Below are 15,544 nucleotides of genomic sequence, written 5' to 3' on the forward strand. Positions count from 1 at the left end.
GCTTGCCTAGAACTTTTATACAAAATTCTCAGGAGTAAATGACAGAGGGTACATGCCAAATAGTTTACGGCAAATGTGAAATGCACATTACTGTATTTTGTCAAAATAAAACTGCAGGCCCTGACACCTTCGTGATTACCTCCATATGAGTATGCCAGAAACAAGTACCCTTCTGCTTCGCCCATGGACTTGGATTTTAACCTTTTAAGCACTTGATATCCATCAATCAGTGTTATTTACTGAGGGCTTACTGTGTGCAGAGCACTGTACTGAGTGCTTGCAAGAGTACAATATAACAGACATGCTCCCTTCTCACAATGAGCTTACAGACTAGAGAATCAGGCTAATGAGGTTGGACACAAAATTCCACATGGGGCTCACAGTGTTAATCCCCATTTTACAAGACGAGATAAAAGAGGAATAGAGAAGTTAAGTGAATTGTCCAAGGTCACACAGCAGATAAGTGGTGGAGTCAGGTTTGGAACCCAGGTCATTTTGATGCCCAGGCCACACTGCTTTTCAACCCCACAGCACTTATATACCTATCCATAATTTATTTATATTAATGTCTGTTTCCCCTTATACAGTGTAATTTCCTTGTATATAGGGAGCATGTCTACCAGATCCATTGGATTGTACTCTTCCAAGTACTTAGGACAGTGCTCTGCACACAGTAAGTGCTCAATATACACCATGGATTGATTGATCAATGTGGATCATTAGTAAACTCCCCTAAAATGCTTTGTTGGTTGGCTGCCATTCTTGTAATATCCCGCGTGGGCTCTTGGCCTAAATCTGCAGGATGTGTTAAAGAACCCAGGTCCCCGAAGTCATTTTTAAACTTAATTTAGCTTCTAGAGGACAGGAGCACTAGACATCATCATCATCATCATCAATCGTATTTATTGAGCGCTTACTATGTGCAGAGCACTGTACTAAGCGCTTGGGAAGTACAAATTGGCAACATAAAGAGACAGTCCCTACCCAACAGTGGGCTCACAGTCTAAAAGGGGGAGACAGAGAACAAAACCAAACATACTAACAAAATAAAATAAATAGAATAGATATGAACAAGTAAAATAAATAAATAAATAAATAGAGTAATAAATATGTACAAACATATATACAGGTGCTGTGGGGAAGGGAAGGAGGTAAGATGGGGGGGACGGAGAGGGGGACGAGGGGGAGAGGAAGGAAGGGGCTCAGTCTGGGAAGGCCTCCTGGAGGAGGTGAGCTCTCAGCAGGGCCTTGAAGGGAGGAAGAGAGCTAGCTTCGCGGATGGGCAGAGGGAGGGCATTCCAGGCCCAGGGGATGACGTGGGCCGGGGGTCAATGGCGGGACAGGCGAGAACGAGGTACGGTGAGGGGGACCTAGGGTGAGGGGGAGTCTGCCGCTGTATGTGGCTTCAGCAGGCCTATGGACATCGTCCACCAGCCTAGGGGAAGTCTGCTCCTGCTGCTATGTGAGGCCTCAGTGGGCCTAAAGCTACCCTGATCCTCCCGAGGGGGAGTCTGCCCCTGTGGGCAGCCTCATCAGGCCTAGCTGCATCATTCCCTAACCTGGTGGGTTTATAAACTCACAGAAGCTGCCTAAGAAGGCCAGGACAAGGACAAGGCCAGGAGACTTTTGTCTTTAATCTGCGCATCAGGCAGAAACTCCTCATCCTGGGCTTCAAGGCTGTCCATCACCTTGCCCCCTCCTACCTCACCTCCCTTCTCTCCTTCTCCAGCCCACCCCACACCCTCCACTCCTCTGCCGCTAATCTCCTCACCGTACCTCGTTCTCGCCTGTCCCGCCATCAACCCCCGGCACACGTCATTCTCCTGGCCTGGAATGCCCTCCCTCTGCCCATCCGCCAAGCTAGCTCTCTTCCTCCCTTCAAGGCCCTACTGAGAGCTCACCTCCTCCAGGAGGCCTTCCCAGATTGAGCCCCTTCCTTCCTCTCCCCCTCGTGCCCCTCTCCATCCCATCTTACCTCCTTCTCTTCCCCACAGCACCTGTATATATGTTTGTACATATTTATTACTCTATTTATTTTACTTGTACATATCTAGTCTATTTATTTTATTTTGTTAGTGTGTTTGGTTTTGTTCTCTGTCTCCCCCTTTTAGACTGTGAGCCCACTGTTGGGTAGGGATTGTCTCTATATGTTGCCAACTTGTACTTCCCAAGCGCTTAGTACAGTGCTCTGCACATAGTAAGCGCTCAATAAATACGATTGATTGATTGATTAATTCCTCTGCTTCTGTCTGTCACACAGCCTGCCCCTGCTCGGATTCTGGTAGGGCCAGGTGTTATTCGGGAAGAGGGCTGGGCCCAGCAGCTAATCCACTCCCCGCCCTGCCCCTCTCCACGTTGCCCACTGCTTCTCTAGACCAAAAGTTTGTTATGGGAAGTGAACGTGTCTACCGATTCTATTATATTGTACTCTCCCCAACAGTATGGGGCCCTGCACACAGAAATATGATGGATTGATTGGTGATTTGGGGCCAATTGGGAAGAGGAGAGGAGTGGTGTTGGAGCTGGGAAAGTGGGGCTCTGGCCTAAGCGGCATTATCCTAGAGGAGCAATGTGGCCTACTGGAAAGTGCACAGGCCTGGGGACAATCCCGGCTCCTCTACTTCTCTGCTCTGTGACCTTGGGCAAGTCACTTAACTTCTCTGTGCCTCAGGTTTCTCATCTGTAAAATGGGGATTAAATACCTGTTCCCCCATGTACTTTAGACCGTGAACTCGTGTGAGAAATATTTACTCATATTAATGTCTGCCTCTACCTGTAGACTGAAAGCTCACTGAGGGCAGGAAATGTGTCTGTTTATTGTTGTATTGTCCTTTTCCAAGTGCTTAATACAGTGCTGTGCACAAAGTAAGGACTCAATAAGTACAATTGACTGGCTGACTGACTCACTGACTGAACGGGACTATATCCAACCAGATAATTTTACATCTACCCTAGTGCTCAATACAGTCTTTGACACATATTAAGTGCCTAAGAATTACCAATTATAATTATTATTACATCCTGCCTGGAGCTGATTTCCTTCCTCTTTCGGAGGCCTCTCAGGAGAAGGCGAGAAGGCAACCCTCCTTTTCTCTTCTCCCACTCTTGCTCCCTTTATTTTTCCCCCTTCCCAGCCCCACAGCACTTTTGTACATATCTCTAAACTAAACTCTAAACAGCCTGTCTGCCCCTCTAGACTGTAAACTCACTGTGGGCAGGGAATGTGTCTGTTTATTGTCGTATTGCACTCTCCCAAGCACTTACTACAGTGCTCTGCAAACAGTAAGCACTCAATAAATGTGACATTGAATGAGCACTCCATAATTGCCCCATATCCCTTCCCTGTTGCATGTTAGGAAGTCCTTGTTCAAACATTAAGCGGGGGGTAGGGAGGGACTTTTCTTCCCTGACAATCTTCTCAAACTGGACGTGAATTCATTCATTCATTCAATCGCATTTATTGAGAGCTTACTGTGTGCAGAGCAATGTACTTAGCTCTCGGAAAGTACAACGCAGCAACAAATAGAGACAATCGCTGCCCACAGTGGGCTCACAGTCTAGAAGGGGATCTTCTAGATCTTCTAGATTCAGTCTAGGGCTCTGTGAATGAGCCTTAGTACATGTCCCCAAGAATTGTGCCCAGGAGAATCCTTTGACAGAGTATGTGTTAAGCTCTTTCTAGGTGCTAAACTTTGATACAAGCTTATCAGTCAATCAACCAATAAGTGGCATTTATTGAGGGCTTACTGTGTGCAGGACACTGCACAGAGAGTTTGAGAGGATACTGTACAACAGAGGATGCAATCCTGGCCCACAAGGAGTTTACAGTCAGGACATGATTTCTGTCCACTCAGAGATCACAGTCTATCTCAGCCCCAGATTTTAGGTCAGGAAATTTCAGAACAGAGAGGCAGATCTCGGACTTGAACTCAGGTCTCCTGACTGTCAGGCCTATGCTCTTCCCATAAGGATGCACACATTGAGGATAAGTAAACTAACATAAAGAAACCTTAGCGTGGGAACACAATGCATGGAATATCACAAGGCTGTGACAGTTTTTGCTTTTTTGAGGAATTCGTTTTCATTCTTTCATTTGGGGAGGGTGGGAGGGACAACTATTTAAAAATATGCAGACCTAATTAAAGTTTTTTCCGCCGTTTCGTTATCTGAACTTACTGGAGAATCCTGACAAACTCTTATCGGAAGTGACTCAGCATTCGCCCAGGAACAGCAAATGAACGTTCAATTAATACTTCAATCCAAAAGTGTTTTCATAATAAATATACTTTATTGCTAATCTCGTTCTCTTTACACATGCAAATATCCCCATTTTGAAATCCAAAGAGAATTGCCACTCTTTGATCCTTCAGAGAAAAACCTCTTGCTTTTTCTAATTCCAGGGAAGACCTGAATTTTCTGAAGTAGTTACAAAACTCGAAGAATGTCTCTGCAATATCGAGGTAAGGTCCCTCACTTCTGGAACGGGCCTCATTTTAACCATAAATTCCTTCCTCTAGACCATAAACTCCACCCTCTAGTCAATACACTCCTTCCTCAAGACCATAAACTCCTTTCTCTAGGCCGTAAATTCCTCCCTCCATTCATTCATTCAATCGTATTTATTGAGCGCTTATTGTGTGAAAAGCACTGTACTAAGCGTTCCAGACTGTAAACTCCTCCTTCTAGACCACAAGATCCTCCCTCTAGATCCTAAACTCCTCCCTCAAGACTGTAAACTCTTTGTGGACAGGGATCACATCTACCAACCCTAGCCTATTGTATTCTCCCAAATGCTTAGCACAGGGCTCTGCATACAGTAAGCACTCAGTGAATACTATTGATTGATTCAATAGTATTGATTGAGCACTTACTGTGTGCAGAGCACTGTACCAAATGCTTGGGGGAGATTGGAGACCACACTGAATGTGGAAAGGGGTCGGGATAGATGGTGTTAACTAAAACAAAGAACACCTTTGCTGTCTAGACTGAGCCTTCTGATTATTTCCAACCTCCACCCTGCAGGCTGGAAGCTGATCAGGGTGCACATCATTCATTCATTCAATCACATTTATTGAGCACTTACTGTGTGCAGAGCACTGTACTAAGCGCTTCGTCTGTTCAGTATGAGAGATGAAAATGTATGTGACAACATTCGGGCTAAGGCAGATGACTGTGCTTTTCTTTAATTGTAGGGAAGGGGACTTGCACAATCTGCATAATAATCCCAGTATTTTCCACTTGCCTGTTGCTTGCTAACACTGGTATCAATGGCTCCAGAAGTCACGCCCAAGGGTAGGCTAGTAGGGGAAGCATTCTCTTCTAGGAGGCCTTCCCAGATTGAGCCCCTTCTTTCCTCTCCCCCTCGTCCCCCTCTCCATCCCCCCGCCTTACCGCCTTCCCCTCCCCACAGCACCTGTATATATGTATATATGGTTGTACATATTTATTACTCTGTTTATTTATTTATTTATTTATTTTACTTGTACATTTCTATCCTACTTATTTTATTTTGTTGGTATGTTTGGTTCTGTTCTCTGTCTCCCCCTTTTAGACTGTGAGCCCACTATCGGGTAGGGACTGTCTCTATGTGATGCCAATTTGTACTTCCCAAGCGCTTAGTACAGTGCTCTGCACATAGTAAGCGCTCAATAAATATGATTGATTGATTGATTGATTGATCTGAAAAAGGCACAGCCCCCATTCCATGCCAGGGTCCGTGCCCTTCTCCAGACTCCTATCCTAAAGCCCCTTCCCGCTTAACCTCCCTCCTTCTCCCCTGCCCACGAGAAGCAGCGTGGCTCAGTGGAAAGAGCTCGGACTTTGGAGTCAGAGGACATGGGATTGGGAATGGGATAGAGAAGCAGCGTGGCTCAATGGAAAGAGCCCGGACTTTGGAGTCAGAGGTCATGGCTTCACATCCCAGCTCTGCCAATTGTCGGCTGTGTGACTTTGGACAAGTCACTTAACTTCTCTGTGCCTCAGTTACCTCATCTGTAAAATGGGGATTAAGACTGTGAGCCCCCGTGGGACAACCTGATCACCTCGTAACCTCCCCAGTGCTTAGAACAGTGCTTTGCACATAGCAAGTGCTTAATAAATGCCATCATTTAATTTTTAACTCTTCCTTTTACAGTATTTGGTAAGTGTTTGCTATGTGCCAGGCACTGTTCTAAGCACTGGGGCGCATGCAAGGTAATTGAGTGGTACACAATCCCTGCCCCACACGGGGCTCGAAGTCTTAATACCCATTCTACAGAGGCGGTAACAGAGGCACAGTAAATTTAAGTGGCTTGGCAAAGATCACACCGCAGACAAGTGGCGGAGTCAGGACTAGAACTCAGTTCCTCTGATGCCCGGGCTTGTGCTCTTTCCACTAGGACACGTTGCTCCGTTTTCTACAGTGGCATCACAAAAAAAAGGTCGGGATTCTGGAGGAGCAGTGTAGGGAAGGCAGAAGGAACAACCACAGATGCCTCCCTTCCTCTGAGAGTCCAGCATATTCTCTCCCTCGTCCTCTCTCTCTCTCTCTCTTTCTGCTTCTCTCTCTCCTGGGCTCCTCAGATGGTCACAATGTCACAGAAACTTGACCACGACCCATTTGAGGAGTGTGCCATTCTAAAGTAGGCCAAGGGATCAAAGTCAGCGGGAAAATATAGGAAAAAAATTTTGGCAGACACCATGATTCTTTCCTCTCTGGTTTCTGGTTTTCTAGAGGAGTTTCTTTTTCGACTTGTAAAATGAAAATTCCGTAGGTATATTGGTTTTGGAGGGAAAAAAGCAAAGAGAAAAAGTCAGACAAGTGGCCTGAGGGAAGAAAGAAGAGGAAAAATAACTCCAGGTATACCAGGCTCCTTAATCCCGTGAGGAAAGAAGACAGCCAGGCAAACAATCAATGCTATTTATTGAGTGCTTACTTTGTGCAGAGCACTATACTAAGTGCTTGGGATAGTACAATAGAGTCGGTAGACACAGTCCCTTTATACAAGGAGTTTACAATCCATCCTCTTGCCCATATATCTACCCCCTTTACATTTCCCAAAGGGGAGAGTGTGTGTGTTCAGCATTGATAGCGGTCTAAAGGCAGTCCTGACTAGTGCGAGTTTTTGGTAGTTTAGGCCATGAAGAAAGTGGTTGCGAGCTCTGGGCACTTGCCCCTCACACGCTGATCTAAAGGTGAGGCGAAATCATGATAATGGTATTTCTTATGTTCTTACTATAAAATAATAATGGCATTTATTAAGCGCTTACTATATGCAAAGCACTGTTCTAAGCGCTGGGGAGGTTACAAGGTGATCAGGTTGTCCCACAGGGGTTTCACAGTCTTAATCTCCATTTTACAGATGACGGAATTGAGGCCCAGAGAAGTTAAGTTAGGGGAAGCAGCGGGGCTCAGTGGAAAGAGCGATGGCTTGGGAGTCAGAGGTCATGGGTTCGAATCCTGGCTCCGCCACTTGTCAGCTGTGTGACCTTGGGCAAGCCACTTAACTTCTCTGTGCCTCAGTTATCTCATCTGTAAAATGGGGATTAAGACTGTGAGCTCCAAGTGGGACAATCTGATCATTCATTCATTCATTCAATCCTATTTATTGAGCGCTTATTGTGTGCAGAGCACTGTACTAAGCACTTGGGAAGTACAAGTTGGCAACATCTAGAGACGGTCCCTACCCAACAGTGGGCTCACAGTCTAGAAGGGGGAGACAGACAACAAAACAAAACACTTAGAACAGTGCTTTGCACATAGTAAGCACTTAACAAATACCACCATTATTATTAATATAATTAAGTGACTTGCCCAAAGTCACACAGCTGACCATTGGCAGAGCCGGAATTTGAACCCATGATCTCCGACTCCAAAGCCCGGGCTCTTTCCACTGAGCCACACTAATTCTCATTGTGCAAGCAATGTGCTAAGCAATGGGTTAAATACAAGATAATCATCAGATACAGTCCCTGTTCCTCTCAGTGTTCCCAATCTAAGAGGAAAAGAGAAAACAGGCATTTTATCCCCATTTTACAGGTGAAGAAACTGAAGACTGTAACCTTATTATGGGCAGGGAATGCGTCTGCTAATTCTGTTGTATTGTTCTCTCTCAAGCACTTAAAAGATAGTGCTGTGTACTTAGTAAGCGCTCAGTAAATACCAGTGATTGATTGAAGAATAGAGAAGTTAAGTAACTTGCTCAAGTTGTGGCTAGGTCCCGAACAGAGCCCAGGAGTCCTGACTCCCGCTTGTCACCACTTGTCTGCTGTGTGACCTTGGGCAGGTCACTTCACTTCTCTGTGCTTCAGTTACCTCATCTGTAAAATGAGGATTGAGACTGTAAGCCCCAGGTGGGACGGGGACTGTGTCCAACCTGATTTGCTTGTATCCATCCCGGCTCTTGGTACAGTGCCTGGCACATAGTAAGCGCTTAACAAATACCATAATTATTATTATTATTATTCCCATTTGTCCCACTGCCTCCCAATTGCTAAAGGATCACCAGAGAACCGTCAGTTCCATTGAGACACCTCAGAATCACTGCTGTCCTTGGCCTTGGTGGAAAGAGCCTGGGCTTTGGAGTCAGAGGTCATGGGTTCAAATCCCGGCTCTGCCACTTGTCAGTTGTGTGACTTTGGGCAAGTCACTTCACTTCTCTGGGCCTCAGTTCCCTCATCTGTAAAATGGGGATGAAGACTGTGAGCCCCCCATGGGACAACCTGATGATGATGATGATGATGATGGCATTTGTTAAGTGCTTATTATGTGTAAAGCACTGTTCTAAGCACTGGGGGGATATAACATGATCAGGTTGTCCCATGTGGGGCTCACAGTCAATCCCCATTTTACAGATGAGGGAACTGAGGCTCAGAGAAGTTAAGTGACTTGCCCAAGGTCACACAGCAGACATGTGGCGGAGCCGGGATTCAAATCCATGACCTCTAACTCCAAAGCCTGGGCTCTTTCCACTGAGCCACGCTCACCTTGTAACCTCCGCAGTGCTTAGAACAGTAAGCTCTTAATAAATGCCGTCATTATTATTACTATTATTATTATGACCAGATGCAAAGATGAAGGCCTCTGAACCTATTTGCCCCTATCCTGGTTTTCCATCTCACAGTCTCATCTAAGACCGCCAGCCAGCGTGTGAATTATTTAAACAATCATTTAAACTATTGATTTGATTCTGCAGATCTATTCTTAGACTGTGAGCCCACTGTTGGGTAGGGACCGTCTCTATATGTTGCCAACTTGTACTTCCCAAGCGCTTAGTACGGTGCTCTGCACACAGTAAGCGCTCAATAAATACGATTGATTGATTGATTCTGCAGGTTGTACCAACTGAGTCTCTTCCAGGTAGCTTAATCTACAACTGTGATCTAGTCGGGGATATCCCCATGGCTACCATAAAATGTCTGGCAGTTGGTTCGTTTGTTTGGATAACTGGGTGAGGTGCTATCCAATGAATAGTTATGATATAGCTCGTGAAATTAAAATGTACAGAAACACTTGAGCTGCCCAGTTGGGCAGTAGCCAGTACACAAACCCCAGCTGTCCCATATTAGAAATAGAACAGACACAATGAATTCTGGATAGGTAATGAGTTACCCTTTTTCTTTTCCCATGTTGCTCCTCACTTCTCCCATTTGCCATTTGAGAGGGGCCTAACTCATTTTTTAAGGCCTCTGATAACAATAATAATGGCATTTATTAAGCACTTACTATGTGCAAAGCACTATTCTAAGCGCTGGAGAGGTTACAAGGTGATCAGGTTGTCCCACGGCGGGCTCGCAGTCTTCATCCCCATTTTCCAGATGAGGGAACTGAGACACAGAGAAGTTAAGTGACTTGCCCAAAGTCACACAGCTGACAATTGGCGGAGCCGGGATTTGAACCCATGACCTCTGACTCCAAAGCCCGGGCTCTTTCCACTGAGCCATGCTGCTTCCTTTAATACCTCTGCCTAGCCCTCAGTTTTCCTTTAATACCAAGAACTCACCACCCCCTTTGCTCACAGTGAGTGCCCAGTTCATGCCATGACTACTACTCTAATAAACCTCCCAGGAGACCCCAACTCTACCTCTGATGCCATTATTATTATTAATAATGGTAATAACAAGGATGATTATAATAATAATAAGAGTATTTGTCAAATGCTTACCATGTGTCAAATACTGTTCTAATCAGGTTGGACACAGTCCCTGTCCCACATGGTGCTCACAGTAATAATAATAATAATGATGGCATTTATTAAGCGCTTACTATGTGCAAAGCACTGTTCTAAGCACTGGGGAGGTTACAAGGTGATCAGGTTGTCCCACAGGGGGCTCACAGCCCACTGATGGGTAGGGACTGTCTCTATATGTTGCCAACTTGTACTTCCCAAGCTCTTAGTACAGTGCTCTGCACACAGTAAGCGCTCAATAAATACAATTGATTGATTGATTAATCCCAATTTTCCAGATGAGGTAACTGAGGCACACAGAAGTTAAGTGACTTGCCTAAAGTCACGCAGCTGACATGGTGGAGCCGGGATTTGAACCCATGACCACTGACTCCAAAGCCTGCTCTTTCCACTGAGCCACGCTGCTTCTCTGCTTCACAGTCTTAATCCCCATTTTACAGATGAGGTTACTGAGGCAAGAGGAAGATAAGTAACTTGCCTAAGGTCACACAGCAAAGTGGAGGAGGTGGTATCAGAATAATAATAATAATAGCTATTATTATTATTATTATTATGGTATTTGCTAAGTGCTTAGTATATGCCAGACACTGTCCTAAGCACTGGGATGGATACAAGCAAATCAGGCTGGACACAATGCCTGTCCCACGTGGGGCTCACAGTCTCAATCCCCATTTTACGGATGAGGTAACTGAGGCCTAGGAAAGTGAAGTGACTTACCCAAGGTCACCCAGAAGACAAATGTCAGAGCCGGGATTAGAACTCAGGTCCTTCTGACTCCCAGGCCGGTACTAGGCTATTCATTCATTCATTCAATCATATTTATTGAGCACTTACAGTGTGCAGAGCACTGTACTAAGCGCTTGGGAAGTACAAGTTGGCAACATATAGAGATGGTCCCTACCCAACAGCAGGCTCATAGGCTATGCTATTTCCCCATTGACGTAACACAGTGCTCCTGGATGACAGAGAAGCAGCGTGGCTCAGTGGAAAGAGCCCGGGCTTTGGAGTCAGAGGTCATGGGTTCAAATTCCAGCTCTGCCACTTCAATCAATCAGTTGTATTTATTGAGCGCTTACTGTGTGCAGAGCACTATACTAAGCACTTGGGAAGTACAAGTCGGCAACACATAGAGACAGTCCCTACCCAACAGCGGGCTCACAGTCTAGAAGTCTTGTCAGCTGTGTGACTTTGGGCAAGTCACTTCACTTCTCTGGGCCTCGGTTCCCTCATCCTTAAAATGGGGATGAAGCCTGTGAGCCCTACGTGGGACACCCTGATTGCCTTATGTCTACCCCAGCACTTAGAACAGTGCTTTGCACATAGTAAGTGCTTAACAAACGCCATCATTATTTTGTCAGCCTGCCCAGGCCCTACTGGGGTGGGGCCTCCATCCCTTGACCGCCCTGGCCCCTCCAATTGGGTCCAAAGCAGAAGAGCAGGAAAAGGAAATGAAAAATCAGGGGTGCTACCACTATAACCAATAGGGCTCCCTAGGACTCACCTCAAGAGGGGTACTCTACCTCACTGATTCATTCATTCATTCAATCGTATTTATTGAGCGCTTACTGTGTGCAGAGCACTGTACTAAGCGCTTGGGAAGTACAAGTTGGCAACATATAGAGACAGCCCCTACCCAACAGTGGGCTCACAGTCTAGAAGGGGGAGGCAGAGAACAAAACAAAACATATTAACAAAATAAAATAAGTAGAATAAATATGTACAAGTAAAATAAATAGAGTAATAAATACGTACAAGGATATATACATATATACAGGTGCTGTGGGGAAGGGAAGGAGGTAAGGTGCGGGGATGGACAGGGAGAGTAGGGGGAGAGGAAGGAGGGGGCTCACCGGAGAGTCGGGGGGGAAGACAGGGTTTGGGTGGGAAGATGAGAGTTTGTGTCACCTGATCTAAACAATAAACTAACAAAATTAGAAACTAAGCAGCAAGTGACCCATGGGAAAGATGAGGAGAACACCACACACAAGCAATATTAAACAGAATTCTACACTTTCACTCCAAAATGAACTTTTTAATACGCTTACCAAAACTGCCCAGTTGTTTGTATGGCCACTTCTAAAAAGCTGTTCTGCTTGATCCTCGATGGAGCCACTGATGATGATGATGATGATGATGATAATGATGATGATTCTGGTGGCAAAGGTTCCCATTATTGCAAACAATTAATGTGCCCCAATGCAGACCCAAAGAGTGCAAGAAGAATTGATTACTGTGCTAGTGTTCTTATAGCTCCATCCACACTCTCTCATCTCTTCCCATCATGTTACCACTGGTCCAGGGAATGCAAAGAGGAAGTAGGCAGGCAGGGACCACCCAGTCAATCAATCAGTGGCACTTACTGAGCACCTATGGTGTGCTTGGTACTGTACTAAGCTTGGAAAAGTGCAATACAAAAGAGTTGGAAGAATTGTAGACGACTTGACACCTGTATACGTGTTTTGTTTTGTTGTCTGTCTCCCCCTTCTAGACTGTAAACCCGTTGTTGAGTAGGGACTGTCTCTATATGTTGCCAACTTGTACTTCCCAAGCGCTTAGTACAGTGCTCTGCACACGGTAAGCGCTCAATAAATGTGATTGAACGAATGAATGAATGAAATGTTCCCTGCCCACAACGAGCTTAAAGTCTAGAGCTGGGGAGCACATTTGAAAGGAGGGAGAACGTTATTTTACCTCATTGGAATGGAAGGGAAACAGCACAAAATGACCCTTTCGAAACCAGGCGGGCTGACCTAGCAGAGAGAGCCAGAGGCAGGAGCCCTCGGTTCAAGTCCTGTGTTGAGAAGCAGCGTGGCTCAGTGGAAAGAGCCCGGGCTTTGGAGTCAGAGGTCAGGGGTTCAAATCCCGGCTCTGCCAATTGTCAGTTGTGTGACTTTGGGCAAGTCACTTTGCTTCTCTGAGCCTCATTGTGAGCCCCACATGGGACAACCTGATCGCCTTGTATCCCCCCTGCACTTAGAACAGTGTTTTGCACATAATAAGCACTTTATAAATATTATTATTATTATGCTACTTGCCTGCTGTGTGACCATGGGAAAATCACTTAACCTCTCTGGCCCTCAGTTTCCTCATTTGTAAATTCTACACGTTTTGTTTTGTTGTCTGTCTCCCCCTTCTAGACTGTGAGCCCGTTGTTGGGTAGGGACCGTCTCTATATGTTGCTGACTTGTACTTCCTAAGCGCTTAGTACAGTGCTCTGCACACAGTAAGGGCTCGATAAATACGATTGAATGAATGAATGAATGAATGAATGAATGAATGAGCACCCTAGATTTTTCTTTCAAAACCTATTAAATGCCCCTGGAGATCCCAGCACAGTTACCATCCCTCACCAATTTTGGGACAAAGGCTAATCGTGTACCACCTGTCAACCAAGCAATCAATGGTATTTATTGAGCATTTACTGCATGCGGAGTCCTGTTATAATAGCTTAGGAAAGTACCATATATCAGAGTTGATAGATGCATTCTCTGCCCACACGGAGCTTACAGTTTACCTAGAGAGTCTGTTCCTTGAATTGGGCTGAGAAGAATGCATCGTGGGCTTAAGGACGAAAGGTGAAAGCGGAAAAGGGGAAGTAAAATGACAAGGGGGATGAGGAAGTTCTATTATTCTGGGCCTCGGAGCCGGCCACCTCATTCACCGGACAGACGATGATGGCTGTCCTTCCCCTTGCAGTTGATGTCTCCGGCATCGAGCAACAGCAGTGGCTCTCTGTCTCCTTCCACATCTTCGGACTGCCTTTCGGCCCGGAGCGGTCCAGGCCGGAGTCATGTAGCAGCTCTTCGCAGTCGTTTTGAATTGGAATATGCCCTTAATGTGAGATCCTACGCAGCTTGGCCACAAAGGTAAGGCATGGCCTCTTGGCTATCAGACAGCTGTCGGCATGAAAACCCTCACACATACAGGCACACATGTTTGCACACACATGATTGCACACATCCATACAAACATGCATATACATGTTGAGCATATATAAACACATATCTCTCCCCTCCTAGACTGTAAGCTCATTGGGGATAGTTAATGGGTCCGGTATATTGTTGTATTGTACTCTCCCAAGCACTGAGTACAGTGCTCTGAACACAGTAAGTGCTCAATAAATACAATGACTGACTGACACTGCTGCATGAATATTCACATAATACACATTTTGGATCCACTCCAGTCACTCTAGTGGGAAAAGTTTGCTTCACATGTAGTCATTGAAAACTACTTAGTGTCAATCAATATTTATTGAGCATTTGCTGTGGGCAGAGCATTATACTAAGCATTTTGAAAACTACAACAGAGTTGGGAGACACAAATCCTGCCCACAAGGAGCTTACGGCCTACAGAAAGACGACATTAAAATTAAGTATAGAAAGGGGAAATAGAGTATAAGGATACCTATAAATGCCATGGGGCTGGGTTGAGTATCAAAGTGCTTAACGCATGCACAGCCAAGTGCATAGTTGACACAAAGGGGTGGATAGATAGGGGAAATAGAGGCTTAGTAGCAGGGAACAACGACAGTAAAGCCTATTCCCGCTGGTAAGTGTTCTCTCTGTTCTGCAGGCGGTAGCACAGACTCTCTGAAACCTGGCGGGACACTCAAAATGTGGAGAAACCACTAACCCGATTTATCAGCTAGATGTCCTACAGAGCTTTAGAACTCGCTCCCGGTCCGGAGAAATAACTACAGACATTGATCTTTGCAGATCTCTTTATGAAGCATGAGGTGTTTAATTTACATGTCATAAAATCAGGAATCATGGCTATTGAGGGCCAGGCAACTAAACAAGAAATAAGGCATGTATTATTTCACCAGGGTCTAGCACATATAAATATAACCCAAATGTAGGCTTTGTAGCTCTGAAATAGTCTCACGAAATGTGGTCTTCATAGGTCTTAGCTGATGACTGTTTTATTAATGTCAACGATTTTCTTTTTCATTCAGTGTTCCTTTGCAGAATTTAACACCCAAATATGCGTGACTGGCCTGCTTGGGTGAATCGGATAAACAAATAAAGAAGAGAGCTGTTGATCAGAGGGTAGCTCTCTCTCCTTTCAACTTACAAATCGCAGGCAGGGCTATTGAACCGTTTCAGCCCACTTTATCACTTTTACTCAAAACCTGGGGTCACCTGACAGTCTCCATGGAAGCCAGTTGGTAATTAAAACTGAACGTGTGAAAGCAGGCAGATTGAACACTCATTTTACTTTACAGATGGGTGGGGGGAACAGGGAGCTTTCACTACATACATAAATTAAGATCAGTGCAATGTCTTCCCTGCTGAATTTTGACCTTACATCTTCTCCTCATGGACTCTGCCTTTCTCACCATCCGATCGGCTCTGTGGGTTTCACTGATCTGTGGG

General features: G+C 45.4%; 1 protein-coding gene across 1 annotated transcript in view; it reads left to right on the top strand.

Moving 5' to 3' along the window:
- LOC119926741 (serine/threonine-protein kinase TNNI3K) overlaps positions 1–15,544 on the top strand; it is a 413,409-nt gene that overhangs the window by 333,679 nt on the left and 64,186 nt on the right. The window contains exons 22-23 of the mRNA XM_038745086.1: positions 4,401–4,460; positions 13,863–14,032. Coding sequence (XP_038601014.1) covers positions 4,401–4,460; positions 13,863–14,032 — 230 coding nt within the window. The remainder of the gene's footprint in view (positions 1–4,400; positions 4,461–13,862; positions 14,033–15,544) is intronic.

Source organism: Tachyglossus aculeatus, chromosome 4 (genome assembly GCF_015852505.1).
Source record: "Tachyglossus aculeatus isolate mTacAcu1 chromosome 4, mTacAcu1.pri, whole genome shotgun sequence".
NCBI classification, from domain to species: domain Eukaryota; kingdom Metazoa; phylum Chordata; class Mammalia; order Monotremata; family Tachyglossidae; genus Tachyglossus; species Tachyglossus aculeatus.